Source organism: Callithrix jacchus, chromosome 14, assembly GCF_049354715.1.
Source record: "Callithrix jacchus isolate 240 chromosome 14, calJac240_pri, whole genome shotgun sequence".
Lineage (NCBI taxonomy): Eukaryota > Metazoa > Chordata > Mammalia > Primates > Cebidae > Callithrix > Callithrix jacchus.
In genome coordinates this window covers 103438062-103465611 of record NC_133515.1, presented here as the reverse complement: position 1 = coordinate 103465611, position 27550 = coordinate 103438062, and the positions used below count along the sequence as shown (strand labels likewise).

Below are 27550 nucleotides of genomic sequence, written 5' to 3'. Positions count from 1 at the left end.
CTGCAGAATCGTTGCTCTGATTGGTGCTTCTCCACCCAGGCCATGCATTAGAATCATGGGGAAGCTCTGAGGCATTGGGATGGGTCCTGATCCCATAATGGGCTTCTGGTTTACCTGGGGCGGGGCTGCATCCAGAGTTTTAAAAGTTTCCCGGGTTAGTTAAATGTGCAGCGGAGGTTGAGACATGAATCTCTACATGTAGGGGAAATTTTGTATCTGGTTAGTCAAGAAACTATGGAAACCAATTCTTGGTGTTTAAGACCATTCACCAAGATAGCTTGAGTCATGAGCATGCTGTTATCTAGAGTAGGTGGGGATGACTCATTGCAGTGGGTGCCAGCCTCTGTACTTGGTTTTTTTGAGTCTGAAATTAGCTTTCCAGGCTGGGGCAGGGAGGGGAGCACAGGCAGATCAGTACTGCCCCCAAGCGGTGGAGCTGTGGTGGTGGATCGAATGCTGCCGTCGCCTGTGCGGAAACGTTTTTCTCTCTTCCAGCCCTTCAGAAGTGAATTGGAATATGTCGGTAAAAGCAATCATGGTCGTGAAGATGATGATGTGGGGAATTCTGACTACCATATGGGGTCCAAGCTCCCTGAAGTTCATTGCACAAAGTGCTCTACATACTTTCTCTTTAATTCTGATCGAAGCACCTTTCAGAGTAGGGTTTAGTGTCCCATTTTAAAGACGAAGGCGCTCAGACTCAGAGAAAGTTGAGACACACACACAACTTCGAAGTGAAACATTTACAAAAAACATTTCCTTATGCCTAGATATTTTGCTAGGTCCTTAAAACCCATGTGAAACTGTGATTAGAAAAAACAAAATAAAACAGATCATTGTTCTCCAAACCAACGGAAAGATTTATTGGAGCTCTTTCCTGGTGATAGCCTAATCCACACTCTGAATATTGTCTAGGTATCTTGTCAAACTCCGGGCCCCCCAAAAAACGCCACAAAGGGTGGTCTCCAGAATCTCCATCAGCTCCAGATGGTGGCTACCCCCAAGGTGGTGGGAACAGAGCTAAGTATGGTAAGTGATGGCAGCCTCGCCCAGAATTCCAGACTTGGGTGCTGGTGGTAGTGCCGCTGCCAGTAGTGTTTGCATGTGTGCATGTGCACGTGTGTGAGTGTGTATTCTGGCGAGGGAGTTCTAAGGAGGCAGCGTGTGGTGTAACAAAAGATCTCTCTCTCATGTTAGAATTGCTTTATACAGTGTAGCATCCCTGTATGGTAGTGAGTTCTCTGGGTGTTGAGAAATTTTAAAAGAGGCTGTTTATCACTTGGCAGAGATATTGCAGAAGAGACTGAACCACTGGGGGAAGGATGGACTGAATGAACTTGAGGTGCCCTTGACCTTAGGAATCTGTGACTCTAAGAGTCTGGTGCTCCAGTAATCAAGGACATTGGTTGGGGGGTAGCAGGTTTGCTGGCCGGCCTGATGTCAGGTGTGTGAGAGGCGGGTGCCTTGTCTGATGTCTTTACTAACATTCTTGGGTGTTCCTAGAGAGCGCAGGCATGTCCTGCATGCCCCAGGTTGGCTTGGTGGGACCAGCTTCAGTCACCTTTCCAGTGGTGACCTCTGGAGAACCCGTGTCTGTTCCTGACAACTTGCTGAAAATATGCAAGGCCAAGCCAGTGATATTTAAAGGCAAGTACAGCAGTGCTGTGAGTCGTGGGGATGGGAGAGCCTAAAGGAAGGGATGAGAAATGGGCAACTGTGAGACCTCATCCTGGGCCGACTCCAGGGCACCCTCCTGAGACAAACCTAAAATGCTTTCCAGGGCAAGGAAAGAACAGGGCAGGGCCAGTCACTAGTTCAGCCCCCAGTCAGATGCCGGGAATGATGGTGCTCAACACAGCTTTCCACAGTGGTCCAGGTGAAACCAGAACAGCTGGCACATGGCAACACACACTTACATACATACACACGATTCCCTGCCGTGAAGTCCACATACCTGTTCACTGATTCCTTCCTTCATTTGCTCAGTTTCACTCAGCTTCTGCCCTGGCCCCAGGCCCGTGCTGAGTGCCGAGGATTAGGAAAAAGCAAATCACTCCCTTGCTGTAGGAGCCCTGCTCTGGTGGGTTGTCCTGTTGTCACCCGTGCCACTAGTATTTTTTGACTAAGAAATCTGCTTTGGCCAAAGATAGCCATGGTCACCCCTGTAGAAGCATCGGATACAATTAGATTTCATCTGTTCCGTGCAGTGGGCTAACGTACACTATGTAGGGGTAGACTTTTGGCTCAATTGAAGAAATCCCTTTGATGAATCTGGAGACATTGTAATAGGAAACCCTGGGGGATTCAGTAGGTCTTGACTGGTGATTGCAGATACCAGAACGGCTGGCACATGGTGACACACACATACCCATGGGCATGGCACGCACACACCACGCGCACACACAGTGCACACAGGCCCCTCCTAAATATGTTGTTATTATATTTGGAATCATGCTTGTTGGTTAGAGGAGGGAGGATTTTAGGAAAGTGGGAAAAGCATCCTACTGATAATTAAGAAACAGTAAAGAACATGTCTTTTTTCCTAAAAAAAATGAAGAACGGGCAGAGTATTCAGGAAGTAGAGTGCAACTCTGAGTTTTGACTTTAACGTGACTCGGGGGCAATGTCCGAGGCACTTCCACGGGGCTCCACGGTCTACCTACAATGGAGGGCAGCATTCTTTCAGTCATGTTGCATGTATTTTTCATGTGGCTCTCATGTGTCTGTGGTAGGCCCCAAGAACACGGTGCTCAGGCAACAGAGCTGGGACAGGGCGCAAGGCGTGGTGGTGCAGGCAGAGCTTCACGCACAGCAGCTTTGAGCCGGGAGCCTCAGAAAACAAAGCCTGGCCAGTCTAGGTCTCACACTAACAATCCAGAACAGAGACCGTCCTCACGCACAGCAGCTTTGAGCCAGGAGCCTCAGAAAACAAAGCCTGGCCAGTCTAGGTCTCACACTGACAATCCAGAACAGAGACCGTCCTCTTAATTCTCCGTTCCCTCCACTGCCTCTGTTCACGCTGTCCCCCTCGCTGTAAAGTGCTTGCCTCCCTGATTCCTGTTCCCCACAGCCATGTGTCCAAGCCCTGCCGAGGCTTTAAGACTCCGCCCTATGTGTTCTCCATGAAGCTGTCTTGGAGTCCCTTTCCTCCACCCCCCCTTGTCACTTCTACGTTCCTCTTTTATGACAAATGTCACATGCTTGCTTTTATAGTAACTCTTTACCTAGCCTCTTGCCATCCATAATATTTGTAAGTGGTGCTACCCAAATGGTAGCCTCTGATCCAGCAGCACCTGCCTTGCCCTGGAGCATATGAGATGCGTGAATTCACCGGCCAATCCCAGATTCAGAATCAGGCCCGAGTTCTGCATCGGAAGCTCTGGGTGTGGCCAGCAGTGTTTGACAAGCCCTTGAGAAGCAATGTCTTTGAAAGCATGACCTGTGTCCCAGGCACGAGCTTTATTCCCTGAGCCTAGCGGGATGCCTGCACATAGCACACAGCCGACGCCAGAAAATGTGTTATTGGTGACTAAATGGAGTAACCAGCATGCAAGATACACGCCCCCCTCCCCCAAACACACACGTGCCACCTTTGGGAGCTCAGCAGCCCCAAGAAGATTTGACAGCTTCACCTGGTTTTACAAATGCAGAGACTGAGGTTTAGGACAGTTAAGCATCTTGCTTAGCATCATGTAGCTACAGAATGATGGAAAGAGATGTGACCCTGGCCTCGGCGATTCCGCCTCTAAGGGCTATCTTCAGAATGAATCTTCTAATGGGCCGGGCACGGTGGCTCATGCCTGTAATCCCAGCACTTTGGGAGGCTGAGGCAGGTGGATCACTTGAGGTCAGAAGTTTGAGACCAGCCTGGGCAACATGATGAAATCCCGTCTCTACTAAAAATACAAAAATTAGCCGGGTGTGGTGGTATGCACCTGTAATCACAGCTACTTGGGAGGTTGAGGTGGGAGGATCGCTTGAACTTGAGAGGTGGAGGTTTCAGTGAGCCAAGATTGCGTCACTGCACTCCAGCCTGGGGACAGAGCAAGACGCTGTCTCAAACAAACAAACAAAAACAAACAAGAAAGAATGACTCAGTCTCCTGGTCTCTGCAGTGATGTATTTTCCCAGCTCACTTTGTCAGAGAGCCCGGGAGGATGCAGGGCAGAACCCTCCTTGCTTGGAGTCAGCGAGGCAAGGGCTGGCAGGCAGCAAGCCCCCAGCGAAGCTCCGGAAGGTGCTCTGCCCATGACGAGTCCCATCAGCAGTGCTGCAGGAGTGACAGGTGGCGGCTGCTTGGCTTTGGGCAAGTCCTTCTGGGCTTCAGCTCCCTCACTTGTAAAAAAATAAGAGGATTAGACAAAATGAACCAGCAAATGCCACAGCCCCATTGGTTAGAAAAGGTGACTCCTCATCCTGGGTGCCAGGAAGGTGAGCAGGTGCATGCTATGAGCAAGGCTTCCCAGGACGGGTACTCAAGGCACTCGGCACAGCTCACCTGTCTCCTTCAGCATCTTCACCCCCAGAGGACCTACATGCGTGGGGCCATAAACTGTGCACAAGACAGGTTGCCAAGTAGATGCTGTTCCTCCACAGGCCACGGGAACTTCCCTTACCTCTGTGGGAACCTGAATGATGTTGTGGTCAGCCCCCTCCTATACACGTGCTACCAGAATTCTCAGTCCATCTCGCGAGCATACGAGCAGTACGGCACCTCCACCATCCAGCCCATCTCCGAGGAGATGCAGCTCCTGCTAACCGTCTACTACCTGGTCCAGCTGGGTGAGTCGCCTCCACCTCCCGGCCCGAGCACCGACCTGGCCTAGGCCCTTGTGGGGGCTGACATGGGCTTCTGGAAATGAAATACAGGGGAAGTCCTTATGGGTCCACTGGGGGGATGTTATGAGGTCACTGGGCGTCCTCACACTGAGGGGCTGATAATAGGTTGAAGTTGATGGAGACATTTCCAGAACTCTATCTGCCATTCTAGGCACAGGAATACAGCAGGGAATTGAGCGAAGACCCTGCCCTTGAGGCGATTCTAGTTTGGTGGGAGAGGGAAGCAATAAACCACTGGAAAATAGGCAGGTAAAGGTGGGCGCATGCATTAGTGTGTCTGTGTGGGGTCAGTTTAGGGTTATCAAGAAAGGCCTCTGTGAGTAGAGACCCGGACCCCTGAGCAGGAATCAGCATTATGATGATCTGAAGAATGAGGACAGGTGGAGGAGGGAGAGGGGCCAGGTGAGGGCTGTGAGATGTGGAGGAGCAGCTGCAGCAGAGAGAGAGAGTGAGTGAGAGGGGTGGTCAGAGAGGGGCAGGCTTCAGTCGAGTGTGATTCTACGGTAGACATCTTGAGAAGCCACTGGAATATTTTTAGACAGGGGATGGAGACAATCTGATTTCCACTTTTAAAAAGGCCACCTTGACTGCTGTGTGGAGTCAAATGGTGCAGACACAGTGGCAGAAACGGAGAAGCAGTCAGTTGCCTGTTAAAGGCACAGTGGCTTGGGTCATTGAGGTGGCAGCAGTGAACTAGAGGGCCTATTCTGAAGATGAGAGTGACTGGAAATCCCTTTGAAGGGGGTGGGAGCAGATATGGCCTGGGTTTCAGCCCAAGCAGCCAGGTGAATGGTGGCCGTGAACCTGCGTTCTCTCTTGGCATGAGTTTGAGGTGCCCATGAGACAGCAAGTGGCCTGTGTCGTTTGCATGGGCAGGCCTTGGTCCCAGGGGAGGCTGAAGCTATCGGTATCCATTTAAGACACAGTGGCTTACAGATGACGTGTATTAAAGCCGTGAGACCAGCTGCGGGTGGCTACGGGGAGAGGAAAGGGCCAAGGCTTGAGCCTGGGGACTTCCTACCTTCAGAGATCCAGAGGAGGCGACTGAGATGGAACCGGAGGGAAGGCAGGAAAGGCTGGTGGAGAATCTGGGAAACTCACCATTGTCCCTGTTTCTCACAGTCACCACCAGTCCGGCAGTAAGCATGGCTTCATCTGGAATCCAGCCTCGCCCGCTTCTCCGTGCTGTCCCCTCACGGGGCAGCGTTCTTGCCCTGTTCCCCACATCCCTGAAAACTGGGAATCCGGTTGCATCTCTTCCCTGCCCAGAGCCCTGCCGTGGTTTCTCATCAGGTGCTCACTCCACCCTTTTCCCTGCCTGCCTCCTGGTCCCACCTGCTGGCTCTGTCCTGGCTCACTGTCCCCCTCAGCAATCGTGTCCCACCTGGGCATCCCGCACTTGCTATTCCTTCCGTGAGACATGCTCTTGCCAAAGGCGTATGGCTTGCTCCCTCGTGTCCTTCAGGTTTAGGGTCACCTGTCATCTTCCTAGTAAGGCCCTATTGTTACTGTGTGTGAGACAGCTTCCGCCCTCCAGGCCCCTATCCTGTTCCCTTTATTTTTAGGGCACCAGGAATTATGCTTTGGGATTGTTTCCCAAGTGTGTGTCCCCCAGTTAGGGTGTAAGCACCATGAGGCCAGGCATGGTCAGCGAGTCCTTTTCCAGATGTCCCCCAGCATCCGCAGCTCAAGTCAACAGTCTGCAAACCCATGTTGAGGGAAGAGGTGCATATTGATACCAAGCAGTGAAAAAAGCATTCCCAAGGCGAGGGACTGATCAACTGTGCCAGTGTGGCTGGGAGTTTAGCGGAGGGAAGACTGGACCCTGATCACTGGGTTTCACCATGGGAAGCAGTTGGCAGCCTTGGCGATGATGTATGTGAAGATTGGGATAAAAGTCATATTGGAGTGGGTTAAAGAGATTGGAGGTGAGGAGACAGTATGGCACATGCAGACGGCTCCAGGTGGGAAATGTTCTGCGATGTCCCCCACCAGGTAGTTCTGGAAGGAGATGTGTACTCAAAGGAAAGTTTTTAAAGATGAGAGAGAGGAGACGGCTAATCTAATTAAATTCTAATTTGGTTAGCTAATTCAAGTAGTGAATTCTGATAAATTCATCCAATCAAAGACGGAGACATAAGCTAATTTAATCAAATTCTGGCCTGGCCCGCAGAGCAGGTGGCATGAAACCCATGTTATGCATCAGGAAACCGTATGAGATAGGTCAGGGCCGCACAGCTGCTGTGGCTAGAGCTGGGCTGGAAGCTGCCTGCTAAATGGAAGCCTGGTGCGCCTTCCTACAGCTCCTCAAATGTGAAATCCGGATGTATAAACCAGACAATTGGTAAAAGAGAAAACGCCACAAGGAAACAAATATTGAAAAGTATTCGGTCTCACTCATTATCAAAGACATGCAAATCACAAATCAAGTAATCTTTTTCCGAATTAATAACCCCAATGATGGTGCCCAGTGGTGCTTAGGTACAATAAAACCAGCGCTTGTCAAAGCACCGTTCACGGGGCAAACTGATGCTTTCAGGCCATTTGGAAGCAAGCTGATATGTATTAGCTGGTTCTGTAAATCCACTTTTGAGAATTCGGGCAATGGAAGTAATGTTCTATACATCAAGATGTGCATTGCAGAGGTATTTATAAAGGTGAATATTTAGAAGAAATAAGAGAATCCACAGTGGAGACCTTGCTAAGTAAACAGTGGTGCTTACATATAATGGGACACTCTGGACACACTAACGCACTCTATGATGGCTGGAAATGGCACTGAAACTGAGGATAGGATCACGGTTAAGGAAACAATGCAAGACCCAAAGTTTATACAGACAATCATATGGCTATTTTTAAGGACAATTTTAATATTCATTCCAGCAACACAGGTTTTGATTCCCTCTCCTGGATTAGGAGAAAGCCTAATATATTCCCAGACTGAATGTTCTACACATTTGCCGCTGTGTATGTGCATAGTGACAATGTAACCTGTCTATACCCCTGTAGTTCCAGTCCTAACTTTCTGATTCTTTTTTTTTTTTTTTTGAGACGGAGTTTCACTCTTGTTACCCAGGCTGGAGTGCAATGGCACGATCTCAGCTCACTGCAACCTCCGCCTCCTGGGTTCAGGCAATTCTCCTGCCTCAGCCTCCCGAGTAGCTGGGATTACAGGCACGCACCACCATGCCCAGCTAATTTTTTGTATCTTTAGTGGAGACGGGGTTTCACCATGTTGACCAGGATGGTCTCGATCTCTTGACCTTGTGATCCACCCGCCTTGGCCTCCCGAAGTGCTGGGATTACAGGCTTGAGCCACCGCGCCCGGCCTCTGATTCTTTTTAAAGACCTTCTCCAACAAGCTATGGGAATTTGGCTTCCTACCTTTTTTTTTTTCTTGCAACAGGAGTGTTTTGGGTGATAATTTTAGGTTGATACCTATTACCTTTTTCTGGGTTTTGTTGGCGTTTTGAAAATTGTCTTTCCTTAGAGTTGGTGAGTGGCTTGGTAGCAAAGTAAGATTTTTTTTGGAAAAGAGGACGGACAAGTTGAACGGCAGCTTGAGAACATATTCATTTTTCCTACTTTGTCTTGAAAATTGAGGAATGACTTTTAACTGTTTTAGGTGTATGTGGCCAAAGGGTGAGCAAGGACTGTTTCTGGATTTTCAAAGACAATGCTTAATCTTAAAAATAAATTTACGAATCATCTTATAATTAAAAAAAACTTGCATATGAGAAAAAAAGACTGAGAGATACACATAAATAGCGTGGCTCTGTTAGGCCTGTGAGATTATGGCGGGTTTTATGCCCTCGTCACATGCTCCAGCCGAATGTGATAAAATTTCACAGTAATAACTTAGGTGGGTACGTTCACGTCGCTGCACCCGGCGTCCCCGATGCCGCTGGCATTTGTGGAAGGCCCTCTGCCCACGTTGTGTTGCAGCCGCCGACCAGGTGCCCTTGATGGAGGACCTGGAGCAGATCTTCCTGCGCTCCTGGCGCGAGTCGCACCTGACGGAGATTCGGCAGTACCAGCAGGCGCCGCCGCAGCCCTTCCCGCCCGTGCCCAGCCCCGCGGCGCCCGTGACCTCCGCGCAGCTGCCCTGGCTGGCCAGCCTGGCCGCCAGCTCCTGCAACGACAGCGTGCACGTCATCGAGTGTGCCTACTCCCTGTCCGAGGGCCTGTCCGAGATGTTCCGGCTGCTGGTCGAGGGCAAGCTCTCCAAGACCAACTACGTGGTCATCATCTGCGCCTGCCGCAGCGCAGCCATCGACTCCTGCATCGCCGTCACTGGTGAGCGCGCTGGGCCGCGCGGCTGCGGGAAAGCCCCCTGAACGGCGTTCCTGGTCCCCCACTTTGGTGATTCTCTCCCTCAGCAGTTAACACCTGCGGCTTGTTCTCAGTAGCTGGCTTCAGAAGGCATCTTTGAATAATGGCTTAGTTACAAGCTCATCCCTGCTCTGAGTGGCTGGTGAGGTTAGCCCTGGGGTCAGCTTGGGAGCGTGAAAAGACCCTGTTGAAAACCTGGCTCCACCACCGTGGGTGATGACTCACCACAACTCTGGCCCTGTTTCTTCACTCATCTATTGGAGATTTAAAAAAAAACCAATGACCAGCCGGGCGTGGTGGCTCACACCTGTAATCCCAGAACTTGGGAAGCTGGGGCGGGTGGATCATTAGGTCAGGAGATCCAGACCATCCTGCTAAGACGGTGAGAAACCGTTTTTACTAAAAATACAAAAAAATTAGCTGGGCATGGTGGCGCACGCCTGTAGCCCCAGCTACTTGGGAGGCTCTGGCAGGAGAATCACTTGTACCTGGGAGGCAGAGGTTGCAATGAGCTGAGATCACGCCACTGCACTCCAGCCTGGGTGACAGAGCGAGACTGTCTCAAAAAAAAAAAAAAAAAAACCAAAAAACAATGACCTTGTGTTGTCTTCAGGAGCCAATTAATTTGTTTTTTGAGACAGGGTCTCACTGTGTTGCCCAGGCTGGAGTGCAATGGTGCGATCTTGGTTCATTGCAACCTCTGCCTCCTGGGTTCAAGAGATTCTCCTACCTCAGCCTTCCAAGTAATTGGGATTACAGGCATGTGCCCCCACACCCAGCTAATATTTTGGTATCAATAGGATTTCACCAGGTCGCCCAGGCTGGTCTTGAACTCCTGAACTCAAGTGATCCGCCTGCCTAGACCTCCCAAAGTGCTGGGATTATAGGTGTGAGCCACTGCACATAGCCAATTGATTTAATTCTAAAAACACCCGTTGAAGCCCCACGTGTGCAGGGCTGGGGCCCACGGGGAGCATAGCAGTCTCTGCCTGCCCGGAGTGTTCTTTAGGTGGGGGAGACAGGCATCAAATGCATGGGCTTTCTTGTCCTGCTTAAATCTTCCCACACCTCCTGAAGGTGCTGTGCATTTTTCAACTGGAATTTTTTGTACCTTGTAAAATTTACCTAAAAATTCACAATTTAATGCACTTTTTCTTAAGATAAGGTCTTGCTCTGTCTCCTAGGCTAAAGTCCAGTGGCAAGATCTTGGCTCACTGCAGTCTTGAGCTCCCGGGCTCAAGTGATTCTGCAGCCTCAACCTTCATCTGGAGTCGCTGGGATATTACAGGTGTATACCACCACACCCAGCTCACATTTTTGTACTTTACAAGACAGGGTTTTGCCATGTTGCCCAGGCTGGTCTCAAACTCCTGGGCTCCCTCATTCTGCCCTCCTCAGCCTCCCAAAGTGCTGGGATTACAGGTGTGAGCCGCTGCACCTGACATTTAACTTTTTAAGTGCAGTGCCTGAATTGTCTTTTGGCATTCTGGGGTGTGTGTGTGTGTGTGTGTGTGTGTGTGTGTGTGATGGAGTCTTGCTCTGTTGCCTAGGCTGGAATGTAGTAGTACTATCTCAGCTCACTGCAACCTCCGCCTCCCGACTTTAAGTGATTCTTTTGCCTCAGCCTCCCCAAGTAGCTGGGACTACAATCATATACCACCATGCCCAACTAATTTTTCATTTTTAGTAGAGATGGAGTTTCACCATGTAGGCCAGGCTGGTCTCAAACTCCTGATTTCAGATGATCCGCCCACCTTGGCCTCACAAAGGAGAAATTACCAGGTCACTTTCACCCCAAGTGCAGCATACTGACCAGCATTCTTTAATCCTAAACCTATTCTGTGTTTTATAATAAATTTTTTACCTTGATGTGAGTGGTACATTCAGTTATAGACCCTGAGCCTCTGCCATGCATCAGGCACCATTGTCATGTGTGCTGACAGCAGGCCTGGGAGGTAGATCCTGCTGTCAGCCACAGATTCTAGATGTGAAATGTGAATCTAGAAGGGTTAAGGGACTAGTCCAGGGTCACATGGCCAGTAAGCGGGAAAGATACAATAGGCACAGTGAAAGCTGTTTGTTTTCCAGGAAAATACCAAGCCCGGATTCTTTCTGAGAGCCTTCTCACCCCAGCAGAGTACCAGAAGGAAGTCAATTACGAGCTGGTTACGGGGAAGGTGGACTCGCTGGGGGCCTTCTTCAGCACCCTCTGTCCAGGTAGGCTTGTCATGGGACAGGTGCACATGCAGAGATTAATGGGAAAAATCAGTGCCAGGGGAGGTAACCTCTACCCCATGCCTGTGACCCGCTGAGGCTGATCTCCACTTAGAGTGCCCCTCATTCTGTGCACTGGCATTTCTTTCCCTTTCTTTTCTTGACTGACAGCTGTGGGTTCTGGCTGGCCATCTCTTCCTGCTCAGGCTGTAGAGTTCTCCTGAGTGGGGAGGGCACCATATGGGTTCTGTCTCTGTGGGGTGCACAAGGTCCTTGTGCCCGTTCCCGTGCACCTCTCCAGCCTTGGTGGCCTCTCTTCCCTCTCTCCCTCTTCTTGGAGAGTTCCGCATCCCTGTGCTCTGGGTGGTGAGCATCCTTCTCTATTGTTTGCCTAGCTCCCTACCCCTCAAGACTCATCCCATGTCCTCCCAGAAAACTTTGCAGACCCTTCGTTTTCCAGATGGGCTTGGGACCTTCCCCTCCATCCTTTAACATGCTGTTCTTCCTTCTGCCCTAGCACCTGCTGTGTTGGGGGGACTCACTCTGACAGTGTATCTTCGTCCCCACTAGGCTGAGGCCCCTTGACAGGCCACGTCCTCTTCACCTCTTTGACTCCAGGCCTCAGGACTGTACCTGACACTAACTGCTCTGTAGATTTTTGCCAAATTTCACTGACATGGAAAACCCATTTGTTTATTCTGTCTTGGGCAGAGGGTGACATTGACATTTTGCTGGACAAATTTCATCAGGAAAATCAAGGCCATATTTCTTCCTCACTTACTGCCTCTTCTGTCACTAAAGCAGCATCCCTGGAGGTCAGCGGGACACCAGTGTGCACAAGTGAGTGGTGAAAAGGAGCCTCTCAGGGTGGGGGGAAGGGGCAGTGGGCACAGATGTGCACATTGAGGGGGGCAGTGGGCACCGGTGTGTACAGTGAGCAGGGGTGGGGATGCAGGTGTGTACAATGAGAGGGGCCGGGGCACAGGTGTGCCCATTGGGAGGGGCAGGGGTGCAGGTGTGCACAGTGAAAGGGGTTGGGGGCGCAGATGTGTACAGTGAGGGGTGGGGACACAAGTGTGCACAGTGAAGGGGCAGGGGTGCAGGTGTGCACAGTGAAAGGGGGTGGGGGTGCAGATGTGTACAGTGAGGGGTGGGGGCACAAGTGTATAGAGTGAGGGGCAGGGGCACAGGTGTGCACAGTGAAGGGGCAGGGGTGCAGGTGTGCACAGTGAAGGGAGAACAGATGTGCACAGTGAGGGCAGATGAACAGCTATGCACAGTGAGGGGTGGGTGCACAGGGGTGCTCAGTGGATGCTGAGGGGCCAGAGGGTTTGTGTGCTTGGTGAGAGGGTATTGGTGAGGGCCTGGGTCTGGCCTGGGAGGCAGCATCCAGGGGCTCAGGTTGGAGGTAGCGGTGTCGGAGGCACACCCACAAGACAGGACATCTCTTTAGTGTCAGAGTAGACCTGATACCTAATTTAAACTTCAGTCTTTAATTGTGACAATCTCATTTAATCTTGAATTGCACATCCATCTGTGTTTCTGAGATGCTGGACTATGCTAATTTCCTGCCTTCAAGTCTGTTGTTGATGTTTTTTATTCCTATGGAGTTCCTAAATGACTGTCGTGTTCATTTCCTTTTCTGGAGAGCTTGCAGTCCTCTTCCAAAGTTCAGTCTCAGCGTCACCTCCCCTGGGATGGGCTCGTTGTCCTTGCTAAGCAGGATAGGCCACTGCCTCCTTTGTGGTCCCCAAGTGGTGGGTTCTTGTTTTTATTATTAAGTGAAGAATGGTTCATAACATAACTGCCACCCACACACCTGCCACTGCTTAGCTGAGAGCAGGAACTTGATAAACGATAAACATGAGTTGTTCCCCTTTCCCTCGTCGCTTTGTGCATGGGCCGTCTCCCCTGGACTGGTCTCACTGTCTGATTCTCTGGCCAAGGGTCTGGACAGTAGCCATGTGCCCTGGGGCTCACCTGGCATCCCGGGGCTCTGGTTCCAGGTTACCACCTGGAGCCACACAGCATCCGGCCCTTCCAGTTGGCAGTGGCGCAGAAGCTCCTCTCCCACGTGTGTTCCATTGCGGATTCCAGCACCCAAAATCTGGACTTGGGATCCTTTGAGAAGGTGGACTTTCTAATTTGCATTCCACCCTCAGAAGTGACCTACCAGCAGACTCTGTTCCACGTGTGGCACTCAGGTATGGGGCCTGTCGGGGACAAGTCATGTGGCCTGTGTGGAGAAGCTTTGATCTGCCTAAATCCGTGTTTGGATGTTGACACTGTTCTTTGCTATCAAGTGGATGGGGCAATTATTGTTGCTCTTGTTTTATAGATTGTGAAACTGATGTTCAGAGACAGTGACTTGCCCCAGATTTTAGGATCTGTTGAAGGTCCTGTTGAAGGTCCTTTCACGACGTCCCACTCAGGCTGGTGACCTCACCACGTGCTGCTGTCTGGCTTCACTGAATGGATTTTCCTTGTACTTTCAAGGATATCGTATTTAACCACAGAGTACGCAGATGTCCAGTGTCTTCACCGAAATGACTCACTCTTTAGTGGCATGATATATAGCCCTGAGGCCTTCAGACCAAGAGAGGGATTTTGCTGCTGGTGGGACCTTTCAGTTCCCTCTATCTTACCAGGCTTGGCATCAGCTGCTTCCTGAAGCTGGTGCTCCTAGAAAGGGCTGCTGTAAACACAGCCAGGCTGCAGTACCACTTGCCTGTGCCCAGCTCCTGTGCAGGACAGTTACACAGCTGTAACCCATGTGGGAGTTTTTCCCTACTTTTTCCTACTCACGCATCCCTGGGTCTAGCTCAGTACCTGCTGTATAGGAGTTGCTCAGCAGGTGTCTGTTGAGTGAATGAAAACCAGTGAGCATGTTGGGAGTTACTGATGTATTTCATTGTGCTGCAGGAGTTTTACTGGAGCTTGGCCTGGAAAAAGAGCACATGACCAAGCAGAGGGTGGAACAGTATGTTCTGAAGCTAGACGCAGAGGCACAGACAAAATTTAAGGCTTTTCTGCAAAACTCCTTCCAGAACCCGCACACACTTTTTGTCCTGATCCACGACCACGCGCACTGGGATCTTGTGAGGTTAGTTGGACTTGATATGTGATGGGTTGACATTTTCCTTCTTTGAAATGTTGTATGTGGATGTTCGCTGGGGCTTAGGGTACAAATCCTGGAAAGATGGATGAGGTTTGGGTTTGGTGTTTGTAAGCAGATGCCATGCATGTTTTCCACAATCCTGAGGTGGAAGTTGTCTCACAGATTATCTAGTGCGACCTCTGAAATTTACCATGGTGGAATCTAAGGGCTGGAGAAGGGAAGTGTCTCTCCCAGAGTCACAGGGCAGGGTGGAGTGGGAGGGTGTTAGTGGCAGAGCCGAGGCCCCCGAATCACAGCCTGATACCTGATGTGTTTCTTTCATAGTTCACTCACCACAAGGAGCCATGCAGGTGTGGGGTGCGGAGGGTCCTAGCAGGAGTGGCTCAGCCTAGTCCTTCCCTGAAAGAGGCTCCGTGGGCTCCAATACCATGGGTCACCATTGATGCCTGCCCTTCTTAAGGAGTGATTTTACTGAACTAAAACGAACATAAACCCAGATGAATTTCAGATGGGCCAAGCCAAGAGTCTGGCAGGATTTCTGGTGGTTTACCAGGACTGGTCACTTCCATGAGACTGGCCTAGGGGTTGTGCATTCAGACATTTCCACTGATACGGATGCGGAAGGAGTGGGGCTCCGGGGCCACATCATGGAGAAAGACTTCAACGGTCACAGATACACAGACAGTTAGTTAGGGCTGGTCAGGACCTGAAGGATCACCTCATGAAGGATCTACCATCTAGAATCCATGTATGGGTTCGGGGGAAATTGGAATATTCCCAAATTGTAGAAAGAGCTATATTGTGAATATTCATTTTGGGGTAAGTTCCTCAGAGTGGCCTCCTGCTGTCCAAAGGGTTAAGCACTGATTTTTAAAAAAATCCCCTAGACTTACAGCAGATAACGCAGAGGCCTTTGTCCCACCGAGAAGTGCAGAGCTGGGCCTGACTCCTAGACCCTTGTCCAAAATGCTTCCCAGTCTCTCTGTGCTGCCTTTTAAACTGACTATAGAATTGACTCTTTATATTTTTTCTGGATCATTTCAAGGTCAGAAGGACTCTGTAAGGAGGTAAGTGCACAATCAGATGGGGCCAAAGAGGAACAGATGATCCCTGGAATGTTCCCGGGGACACATCACTGTCTGATGGGGTAGAAGGAGTGTGTGTTTTATAAGAAATCCTCTGACTACTGTCCCCCGCAGGCACATTTTTCCTAAGTAATGAGTCTCAGGAGAGTCCCTGACAGCTACCTGAAGTCCAGACATTTTCTCTCTATTCCTAGTCATGGGCAGAGCCATAATCTTCAACTGTTGGCAAAGCCGGGGGTTAGTTATAAATTTATTCAACTGCTTCATCCTTGGAAAATTAGAAAAAAATATAGTAATTCCACTTATTGTGTCTTTTCTTCCTTTTCCTCCCTCAGTAGCGCTGTTCATAACCTCTATTCTCAAAGTGACCCTTCGGTGGGATTGGTGGACCGGTTGCTCAACTGCAGGGAGGTGAAGGAGGCCCCCAACATTGTGACACTTCACGTGACCTCCTTCCCGTATGCACTGCAGACACAGCACACGCTCATCAGCCCCTACAACGAGATCCACTGGCCAGCCTCCTGCAGCAATGTGAGTGCCACGGGACTGCCAGGCCCTTGTATAGCAATGACACTTGGGTGACAGAAATTACATTTAGTAAAAGCTTTGACCAGTGTCTTTGAGGATAATGGGTTCCAGCTCCTTGGATCTTTGATTCAACCCAGGGTTATGTGTAGACCCTTCTTGGTCTTTCTGGAAACCTTCCTGCAGTGTGCCAGTTGGCTTCCTCATCTTGGAAGATGTAATGCAGTTTGTTTGACATTTTCTCTAGTGGCTGCAGCTTTCTGAGCAAGATTCAGAATGTTTGTTCTATGGCATTGGATAGAGATGTTGAAGGTAGAGCCCTTAAGGGCTGGGGCTTTGGGCTCCATACAGAGCCAAACAATGTCTCTGGAAGCCCTAGGAAGGTTCCTGTTTTCCCCATCCTTGCATCCTTGTGTAGTGAGATTCAGGATCTCCTTCCTCAAACTAAACACATACCCTCAAAACTCACTGAGTTTTTAGCTTATCACCCGGCATTTTCTCATCAAAATAGAAGACTGAAACAATCCTGGGCTCAGTAATAATTATTTGTTACCTAAAATAATCCTCACAGTGACACAATGAAATAGGAAACACCGTTGTCCCCTTTTTTCAGATGAAGAAACTGAGACTTAGAGAAGTTAGGCCACTTGTCCAAGGTCACATGGGGGGTTTATAGTGAAACTGGACCCCAACCATGCTTGCTTGGCACCAAAACCATGCAGCCACCAAGCCATCCTGACCAGTCTCGCAATTTGAGAATTCCAGGTGGTTTGTTGTTAGTTACACAGGAATAAGTAAATGTAAAAGATGAGACTTATTTGGTGTGCCCCTCAGTCCTCTGAAGAACTTAAAAAAAAAATATCTGACTTCCGTCCTGTGGACTGAGAATTCGTGGTGGCGATAGCCATTGATCGTAAGGCACTTACCAGGAGCCGGGGAGGCCCTGCCCTAATTGCTTCCTGCTGTGAACTCATGCTGGAGGCAGGTGCTAGGATGAGTTCTCATCTACGGATGGGGAACATGCGACCCGGAGAGTTGGCCACTTGCCTCAGGCCAGGCAGGTAGAAAGTCGTGGAGGTGGGATATGACCCAGGCCACTGGCTCCATGGCTCAGCCCTTAACCACTGTGCCATTTAGGGGTAGAGTTCTCATGCCTTTATATTTTCATCAAACTCCCCCAACTTTGGAATTTCATGTCTGTGTGAGTAAAATTGGCTAGATAAACGTTTTCTGTCTATTGATTTTCAGTAGCAACTGAATGCAAGATGGTTGATTTTCCTATTCCTCAAACCAGTTTAAAATTATAGAAAGAAGCAATTTTAACAAAAAAAATTTGTATGTTAAAAAGGTAAGGCTGATGTTATTCTTGGTAAAGACATTGGATCAAATGAAGGGAAAACAGCTGAGTGATGGGAACACACCATCTCTAAAGTATGGGGCGTTCTTTGCCCTGCTTCTGCAGTTGGAAGAAGTTTATAAAATGCCATCCAAGGGACTGCACAGTAGGCACGAATTAGATGAAGTTGCCAACACAGGTCATCCGTAGGCCTGGCACATGAACCTCTGACCGTCCCTGCAGATGCAGTGTTTGAGTGATCAATGCTTTTCTCTCTTTTAGGGAGTGGAGTTATATCATGAAAATAAGAAGTACTTCGGTCTGTCCGAGTTTATTGAATCCACCCTTTCTGGACACAGCCTTCCCTTGCTCAGATACGATAGCTCCTTTGAGGCCATGGTCACTGCATTAGGAAAAAGGTATTTGTCCCTCTTCTAAGTTGCTAGACGTGCTCAGTAGCTTAAAGGCAAGTTGGGTGTGTTTAGCCAGCCAGGGAATTCCAGGAAGGGTAACTTGGTTTCTCCATTAACTGTACCCTGTCTTTTTTCTTCCCCTGTATTTGGAAGAAATATCGGAATCCCTTTGGGTCAGTGATACCTTCGTCATGCTCTTGCTCCAGAAAATTTTAGAGATGACAATGAGGAGAAATAGGCTGGAATGTGGAATCACGTTTTTGAGCCAATGGAGGGTGGGAAAATGGGAGGAAGATAACCACAGCTTTAAGAGAAACTGCAGTGATGATCGCAGTTGGCTTCGTTTTTGTTTCTGATGCACGTCATGTATTGAATGTTTATTTTGTGCCATTCACTCTTCCATGAACTTCGCTTTCAGTATCTGATTTGATCCTCCCTGCCGCTCTGAACCGCTTGCTGCTGTTATCCATATTTTACAAATGAAGAAACTGAGGCTCGGAGAGGCCCCATAGCTTTCTCAGGCCACATGTCTAGCAAGTGACAGAACTGAGTGGGAACCCAGAGCCAATCTGACTGTACAGCCAGCCCTTCAACCCTGTCGCAACAGACCTCATTTTATAGATGAAACCGGGGCTCAGACAGGCTAAGTGATTGCCAGGGTCCATGAGGTCTATTCATGGTAAAACCAGGCCACGTTTTATAGATGATCTAATGAAAAGCAAAATGTCATTGAACAAAATGCCACTGACTGTCAGCATGAGCTGGCCTCTACCTGCTCCCCTTATTGAACAGACAAAGGGATGAAAGTAGACATCCTTCTCAAGCTCTGTGTTCCAAGGTGTACTGCTTTGGCTGGATGCTCACAGTTGCTAAGTGTAGAGGGGTTCCATGGCCAGATGTGTCTGAGGCACATTTAAGAAAAGGATTTCTTTTCCATGAGAGTTCTTGGAGCCTTCAACACATCCATGCATGCTATAATTCTCCAGAAGGCTAGAGATGTGTCCAGTAGCTCATGGGATTAGACTTTCCCAGAACACTCTTGGAGAAACTAAATCTCTTAGATACTGTTCAGTCCTGTGACACTGATAGAAATTGATCAGGTTAGTTCTCCAACTCATGGATCGGCAGCTGAGCTCTCATCGACTTGCTGCCTGAAGAAGCCCTCCAAGATTTCACGTTGAGGCAAGAAAAGCAGCCTTTGCCCTTCCTCTGCCTCTCCTCAGGCAGTGAACACAGGTGGTGTGTTTAGTATGTTATAGACACTGGGCTCGGTACTCTGTTATCTGAAATAATCCTCACAGTGACACAGTGAGATAGGAAATACTGTTGTCCTCCTTTTTCAGATGAAGAAACAGAGACTTAGAGAAGTTAGGCCACTTAGCCAAGGTCACATGGGGGATTTATAGTGAAACTGGACCGCAACCATGCTTGCTTGGCTCCAAAACCGTGCAACCACCAAGCCATCTTGACCAGAGTCTCACAGCTAGTAAAGGGTAGGCTGTGCCCACCATGCCGGGATATCTTGGTTTACTCTCTCTTAGTTTTAACCTTGGTAAATCATCTAACCTGTCTCAACCTCTGTACCCTCACCTGTAGAACAAATCCGCCTTCCTGGTGGCTTCTTACAGTTTCATGAGATAATGTATGTATGCACATTCCGTAACACTTGCATGCTGGGAGCCCAGGCTCCAAAATCATCCTTCCTCGGTTTGAATCCTGAATCTGCCATTAACCAGCTGTGAGACTTGGAGAAAGTTTCTTGATTTTCTTCGGGGCTGGTAACACCTACATCATAGAGATGCTATAAGGATTACATGGATTCATACACGTAAAGCACTGGAAATAGGGCCTGGCACACGTTACATGCTCCTGTTGGCTGCTACCACCACCACCTCCACCACTGTTCACCATCACCATCCTCCCTTCTCTCTCCCCCTCTGTTAAACTAGAGGTATTAATAGAGATGAAATCTCGTATTTCAGTGGGTGAGAAGACAGTATCAAACCCTGGAATGTTGAAGTATGGAGAATCATAGGAACTTCTAGGAATTATTTGGCCCACCCACCTCATTTTATAATTGTGGAAACTGAAGCCCAGACTGTGAGAGTTTTGCCTGAGTTCATGCAGCCTGTTGGTGGCAACATGGACTGTAGACAGGTTTGATGTCTCTCCACCAGCACACTGCCTTTGCTAGCATCATCTGTCTGGAAAACTCTCTTGGAACTTGTAATTTGCACAGGAGATAAAGGTTAGAACATGGGGTTACTGCCTCTTGCCACCACGTGTCGGCCAGAGTGTTAGTCCTCCATGTGTCATAAACGCCTGCACACAGCTGGGAAAACTGCTGGTAGGACTGCCAATTGGACACAAACCTACTGTGACTTAAAAACAGAAGTTCTAGACCTTTGACAACTCTGATTTTTCTTCTAATATATTGTCTATGGAACTTATTTCCTTTAGGACCTACCACAGAGACTTAGGGGTGAGCATAGTTCTCTGCTGAGCCACAGCTGGGATACATTGATGTGTCTGACCTAAGGGGTGCTGTCTGGAGCTGGGCACTGGTTCCTGCTTACAATGCTTGTCTTTATTTTATTCTTCCACACCAGCTTTAATGGGGAATTAACTGACAGCCAGTAGACCATACCTATGTAAAGTATTCAATTTACATTTTGATACACATATAGACTGGTAAAATGGTCACCACAAAATAATGAAGCAAAGTTTCCTCCTGCCCCTTTGTAATTCCTTCCTCCTGTTCTCACTGCAGAGTAGTTCGCATTCTCTAGAGTTTTCTATAAATGGAATTATACAATATGCACTCTGATTTTGGTGTGACTTCTTTCACTTCGTATAATTATGTTGAAATTCATCCATGTTCTTTTATATATCAATAATTTGTACTTTTTTGCTGCTGGTATTCTAGAATAGAACATTATGGTCATACTAGTTTGTTTACTGCTTAAGAGGCATTTAGGTTGTTTTTCAGTTTTGGCTATTACAGATAAAGCTGCTATGAACATTCACGTACAAAGCTTTGTATAGACATAGACTTTGTAAACACCTAGTTGTGAAATGGCTGGGTTATCTGATAGGTGTGTGTTTAACTTGTTAACAAGCTGTCAAATTGTTTTTCAAAGTGTAGCTGTTTCTTGGTATACATGGGGAGTTAATTCCAGAACTGTCCCTGCCATACAAAAATCCATGAATACTCAAGTCCCATGGTTAGTCCTCTGGAATCCACATGTAAGCAAAAGTCAGCTTTCCATGTACATGGGGTTCGCATCTAGAAAATACTGTACTTCTGATTTGCATTTGGTTAAAAATCCACATATAAGTGGACCCTTGAAGTTCAAACTTGTGATATTCAAGGGTCAACTGTAGTTCATTTTACATTCCCATCAGAATTTCAGTTGCTCTACATCTTTGTCAGCACCTGATGATCAGTATTTCTAATTTTGTTCATTTTAATAGGTATGAAGCGGTAACTCATGATTTTAATTTCTCCAATGACTAATGATGTTGAACATCTTTTCCTATGTTTATCTGCCATTTGTGTATCATCTTTGGTCTCTTGATAAGTTGACTCCTTTATTATTTTCAAGTGGCCCAAAGAATATTATTTGTAGTGCTATAATCTATTCTGATATTAATATAGTTATTCTAGTTGTCTTTTGACTAGTGTTACTATAGATTATAATTTTTTATACTTTTACCTTGAGCGTGTTTCTCTTTTTGTGTTTAAGTTTGGTTTCTTGTAGGCAGCTTATCGTTGAGACTTGCTTTTTTATCAAATGTGTCAATCTCTGCCTTTTAATTGAATATTTAGACCATTTACATTTAACATGGTTATTGATGCAGCTGGGTTTAAATCTGCCATCCTGTAGTTTGTCTCATCTGTTTTTTTAGTGATCTCTTTCTCTCCCTTTCTCTTTGTGCATCTTTCTCTCAGCTATAACTCTTTGTTGTGATTTTTAGTGGTTGCTTTATAGTATATATTTTTAACTTATCACAGTCTACTTTCAAATGATATACCACTTTATGTGTAAAATTTCATAATAGTATACTTTATTTTTCCCTGCCTAGACTTTGTATTTTTGTTGTCATACATTTTACTTCTATATGTTATAAACTCCACAGTATTTTTGCTTTAGACAGTCAATCATCTTATAAAGCTATTTAAATAAGATAAAACACTTTTTATATTTACCCATGTAGTTAGTATTTCCAGCACTCTTCATTACATTGCATAATCCAGATTTCCATCTGGTATCATTTTCCTTATATGTGAAGGACTTTCTTTCACATTTCTTATTGATGATGAAATTTTTCAGCTTTTCTGTATCTAAAAAAGTCTTTATTTTGCCTCATTTTTAAAAGATATTTTGCCTAGATATAAAATCATAGGTTGACATTTTTCCCCTTTTGAGTACATTAAAGATGTTGCTTCACTGTCTTCTGAATTGCATTGTTTCAAACAGAAATCTGCTGTCCTCACCTTTGTATTTAAATTTTTAAAAGTTTATTGAATTTTAAGCAACTTGTGTAGCTATACCTTGTAGTTTTCATCATGTTTCTTATGCTGGAATTAATTGAATTTTCATCAGATATGAAAATATTTTAGCCATAGTTCTTTCGATATTTTTTATTCTTTCCACTCTCTCCCCCTTTAAAGTTATCCAATTATACACATTTCAGGCTTCTTGAAGTTATTCTATAGCTCCCTGATTCTCTTTATTATTTTTCCTGTTTGATTTTAGCATTATTATTATTATTATTATTATTTTGAGATGGAATCTTGCTCTGTCACCAGGCTGGAGTACAGTGGCACAAACCCAGCTCACTGCAACCTCCACCTCCCAGGTTCAAGTGATTCTCCTGCCTCAGCCTCCTAAGTAGTTGGGATTACAGGCATGTGCCACCACGCCCAGCTAATTTTTGTGTATTTAGTAGAGATAGGGTTTCACCATGTTGGCCAGGATGGCTTCGATCTCTTGACCTTGTGATCCACCTGTCTCAGCCTCCCAAAGCGCTGGGGTTATAGGCTTGAGCCACTGCACCTGGCCTGTTACTGTTTTTAGAGACTGAATCTTTCTAGGGCTGTCGCCCAGGCTAAAGTGCAGTGGCATGATCATAGCTCATTGTAACCTCAGAATCCTGGGCTCAAGCCATCCCCCCATCTCAGCTTCCCAAATAGCTGGGACTGCAGGTGCAGGCCACCATGCCTGGCCAATTTTTAAAAGTTTTTCTTGCGATATTGCCAAGGCTGGTCTTGAATTCCTTGCCTCAAGTGATTCTCCTGCCTTGGCATACTGAAGTGCTGGGACATTTTAGTTTCTATTGCTGTGTTTTCAAGTTTATTAATCTTATTTTCTACATTATCTAATATGCTGCCAATTTCATTATATATATGTTTTACAAAAGCACAGTTTTATGACAAGATTCCTAAGAGAAGACAATTTCAGCTGTCACATACATTGATGTACATACACATTGATGATACACAGTTATGTTTATTAACCAGGATTCTTTGTTGCAAGTAACAGAAACTCAACTTGAACTCTTTTAAGAAACAAAGAGGGATGTATTGACTCATAAAATAATAGGAAAGGTTGAATAAATACCCATAGAACAGCAGAGATACCTAACAATTTAAGTATTCAAACACTGTCCAGACCATGTTGTCTTTGGTATCTGTATGATGACTTTGCTGTATCTCAGTGCACAGTGGCTTCCTCGTGCACTGAAACATCACCACTGCTTGATGCTGAGCCTCACAGTCTCTAGCTTCCAGAGGCGGACTTATTCTTTCTTATACTTTGAAAAATCCCAAGAGAAGACTGGCTCAGTTTGAGGTGGGTTTCCATACCTGAACAGATCTGTTGTGGTTGGCAGGGCAAGGTCACATACAAAGATCATAGCTCCCATGAGAATTCAGGGTCTAGTTTATTTTCTGTCTATGACATTGAAGATTTCATCTCTAGAATTGGATTTGTGTTTTTTCATATCTCTACTCAACAAGTTCAGTCTTTCCTCTAGATTTTTAATCATGCAGAATATAGTTAAAATAATTGTTTTAATTTTGCCTGTGAGTTCTGTCATCTGTGTCATTCCTGGATCAGTTTCTATTGATCGATTGTTTGTCCCCCTCTTTTTTATGGATCATACTTACCTGATTTTTACATGTCTGGTAATTTCTGAGAGGATGCCAGAAGTTGTGAATTTTGCCTTCCTGGGCGCTAGATATATTTGTATGTCTATAAATACTGAGTTTCTTTCTGGGATATAACTAAGTTACCTGGACACAGTTGAATCCTTCCAGGTCTTGCTTTTAAACTTTGTTGGGAACGACCAGATTTAATGTAGCACTAACTTTGCCCGTTACTGAGACCAAATTCTTTGAGTAAGTACTCTACAGTGTTCCATGATTCCAAGGTGTTGCGTATTAAACAGGAACTATTCCCAGCCCTGCATGAGCTCGAGACATTGTTCCTTTTAATTCTTTTGCAACCAAAGGATTCTTGTTTTGGCTGTGGGTCATTTCCTTACATTTGTGCACTGCTCGTATCAGCTGAAGACTTTAGGGGGACCTCTGCAGATCTCTCCTCTTTGGTACTTTGCCCTGTGATCTCTGGACGCCTTGGTTTTTCTGGAATCCGATACTTTCCCTCAACTCAGGGAGAACACTGAGCTTTGCCAGGCTTCCCTCTTCCTGAGTGCATCCCAGAAACTGTAGGCAGAAGCTGGGGGGCTCACTTAATTTGTTTCACATCGTTAGAGTCACTGTCTTTCACTACCTAATGGCCCATGTATTGAAATGCAGTTGTTTCATTTATGTTTCAGTTGTTTCAGATGGGAGGATAAATCTGATCCCTTCTGCTCCATCTTGCCAGAAGCAGAAGTCTCTGTCCTTTGAGCAGAGGCCATTTTCCATATTGCACTTTCTTTCTTCATAGGCATTATTTATTATTTATCTTGAGGTGCAGTCTCACTCTGTTGCTCAGGCTGGAGTACAGCGGTGTGATCTCGGCTCCCTGCAACCTCTGCCTCCTGCGTTCAAGTGATTCTCCTGCCTCACCTTTCAAGTAGCTGGGATTATAGGTGTGTGCCACCACACCCGGCTAATTTTTGTATTTTTAGTAGAGGCAGGGTTTTGTCACGTTGGCCAGAGTGGCCTTGAACTCCTGACCTCAGGTGATCCGTTTCCTGGGCATTATTTGACTGGTGCACCAGGGATGAGTAGTCCCTGGGCTGCTCAGTCCCCTTCATGCCAGAGTCAATGAACCAGTTATTCCTTCCTGAGACAGCATTGGTAATGCAAGCTTGCCAGGCCAGCTTCCAGCTCGTGTGACCTGCAAAGTGGATGTAGTGCTGAAGGAAGCGTGAGGAAAAGGAGGAGGATGGTCAGGAAGCAGGGTCAGGGATGTCACTACCATGTCAGAAATGCTATCAGAGTGCTGCGGGAAGGCGAGCTGGCTGCCCTGATAGAACTCACGGGGTGGCATGGCCGTGGGTCGAGAAACTACCTTACCTTTGCTTCAAAAGCTAGTCAGGGAGACTCATTCCAGCTCAGTAAACTCAGAAGAACATTGTGCCTAAAGTGGATATGAATTTATTGATTCCTGTTGAGAAACACCATCATCTGCAGGGGCCTGAGTTTTTCACTGGTGCCCTGGGGTCTGTTTGACCCTAACCGGTCAGAGCCACTGAGAGCTGGTGGTCACGGGAGCAGCCACCACCTTTGTGTAGGGACATATACAGTAACTGCAGTTTCTGAAGCAAAAACTGGGATTCTTGATTTGGCTGGATAAGTTCTGATTTGTAATTCATCTGTCAAATATGTTTAGTTGTAGCTCTAATGATTCACTGTGATTGATGTGAACACAGCGATGTACCTTTAGAACCGGGGCCTCTGGGAGCTGCATTTCCATATTGATTGCTGGTGGCTCTCCTGTTTCTTGTAGGAACTTGGGGCAAATTAGCCACCTCCTCAGAGAACCACACATTGTGCTGACAGAGACAAAATAGGCATTTAGATCATTCCTTCATCTGCTCATTCACTGGACAGATATTTATTGAGCAGCTACTAAGTGCCAAATGCTGAAAAACATAAAAACAAACCTATGTTTTTGTTTCCCTGCTGGAAAAAACAAAGGATTATATCATTTGGTTTCTAAAGAAGGCTTCTCATTCAGGTTCCCACAACCTGAGGCTTCTAGAGGCCACAAACTGTGTATAGCTAAACTGTGTATAGCTGCCTGTGCGAGTGATGGATGTCTTGGGTGACTTGGCAGCAGCAGGCCGGCAGGTGCGGCCGTCACGGGCATGGTCTCTCTGTGTTCCTTGCAGGTTCCCCCGCCTGCACAGCGCGGTGATCAGGACCTTTGTTCTTGTGCAGCACTATGCGGCCGCCCTGATGGCCGTGAGCGGCCTCCCGCAGATGAAGAACTACACATCAGTGGAGACGCTGGAGATCACGCAGAACCTCCTCAACTCCCCGAAGCAGTGCCCCTGTGGCCACGGACTCATGGTCCTGCTGCGGGTGCCCTGTTCGCCCCTGGCAGCTGTGGCCTATGAGCGGCTGGCCCATGTGCGGGCCCGGCTGGCACTGGAGGAGCATTTCGAGATCATCCTGGGCAGCCCCAGCTCGGGCGTCACCGTGGGGAAGCACTTTGTGAAGCAGCTCAGGGTAGGTGCTGTGCAGAGGGACGAGTAGAGGGGTTGGGGGTACCTGGGAAAGCGGGTGGGGGGTGCTCATCAGAGGCAGGGAGTGGCAACAAGCCCCCCAGCATGGCCAGCATGGCTTCCCTAGACCCAGCCACCCCCAGCCTCCTCACTGTGCTTCCCTGCCTTCCTCCCCGGCAGCACCCCGGCACCCCTGCAGTACTGCCTTACAACTTCAGACCTCTATGCATCAGCCTGCTTTCTTTTTCCTGAGCATCCATTTCCCCTCTTCTTTGTTTAGCTGATGGTTCTTTATTTTCCCCCTTTGAGACAGGGTCTCACTCTGTGGGCCAGGCTGGAGTGTGGTGGCATGATCACAGCTCACTGCAGCCTAGACCTCCTGGGCTCCTGGGTAGCTGGAACCACAGGCGTGTGCTACCACACTTGGCTAATTTTTAAAATTTTTAGGAGAGACAAGGTCTCAATATGTTGCCCCGGCTGATGCAAACTCCTGAGTTCAAACGATCCTCCTGCCTCAGCCCATGAAGTGCTGGGTTCGGGTTTGAGCTGCCCTGCTTATTTCCTGTGGTACCCAGTTTGGCGTCTTTCCTTTTTCAGGAAGATGCCCTCCCCCTCCACCACACACAGTGCAGTGCCATGCCCCCTGCCTGTCATCCAGCCCCTCCCCCAGATGGTGGGGGGTAAGGGCCATCCCCACAGAACTCAGCCCCCAAAGCCTAGCACAGCACCTGGCCCACAGTAGGTTCTCACCCAACCTGCAGGTGACAGCAAATGCAAGAGGGCTGGGGAAAGAACACATGAGTGGAAAACAGCAATGAAAGGGAGAACACCGTCAGGAGAGAGCAAGGGAAGACATAAGGGACAGCTGGCTGGGTATGGTGGCTCACAGCTGTAATCTCAGCACTTTGGGAGGCCAAGGTGGGTGAATCACAAGGTCAGGAGTTCAAGACCAGCCTGGCCAACATAGTGAAACCCCTGTCTCTATTAAAAACACAAAAATTAG

At 47.6% G+C, this 27550-nt stretch overlaps 1 protein-coding gene across 20 annotated transcripts in view; it reads left to right on the top strand.

Annotated features, from left to right (window-relative positions):
- GREB1 (growth regulating estrogen receptor binding 1) overlaps window positions 1-27550 on the top strand; it is a 161887-nt gene that overhangs the window by 103050 nt on the left and 31287 nt on the right. For 9 of the 20 annotated variants that reach the window (XM_078348497.1, XM_078348499.1, XM_035273205.3 and 6 more), the window contains 11 exons: window positions 916-1029; window positions 1504-1647; window positions 4597-4782; window positions 8785-9135; window positions 11260-11388; window positions 12097-12225; window positions 13392-13589; window positions 14308-14488; window positions 15924-16119; window positions 17732-17868; window positions 26212-26551. In XM_078348497.1, coding sequence (XP_078204623.1) covers window positions 916-1029; window positions 1504-1647; window positions 4597-4782; window positions 8785-9135; window positions 11260-11388; window positions 12097-12225; window positions 13392-13589; window positions 14308-14488; window positions 15924-16119; window positions 17732-17868; window positions 26212-26551 — 2105 coding nt within the window. Of the gene's footprint in view, window positions 1-915; window positions 1030-1503; window positions 1648-4596; window positions 4783-8784; window positions 9136-11259; window positions 11389-12096; window positions 12226-13391; window positions 13590-14307; window positions 14489-14827; window positions 15323-15923; window positions 16120-17731; window positions 17869-26211; window positions 26552-27550 lie in introns of those variants that run through there. The other 11 variants (XR_013526164.1, XM_078348506.1, XM_078348501.1 and 8 more) reach the window with 4 other exon arrangements.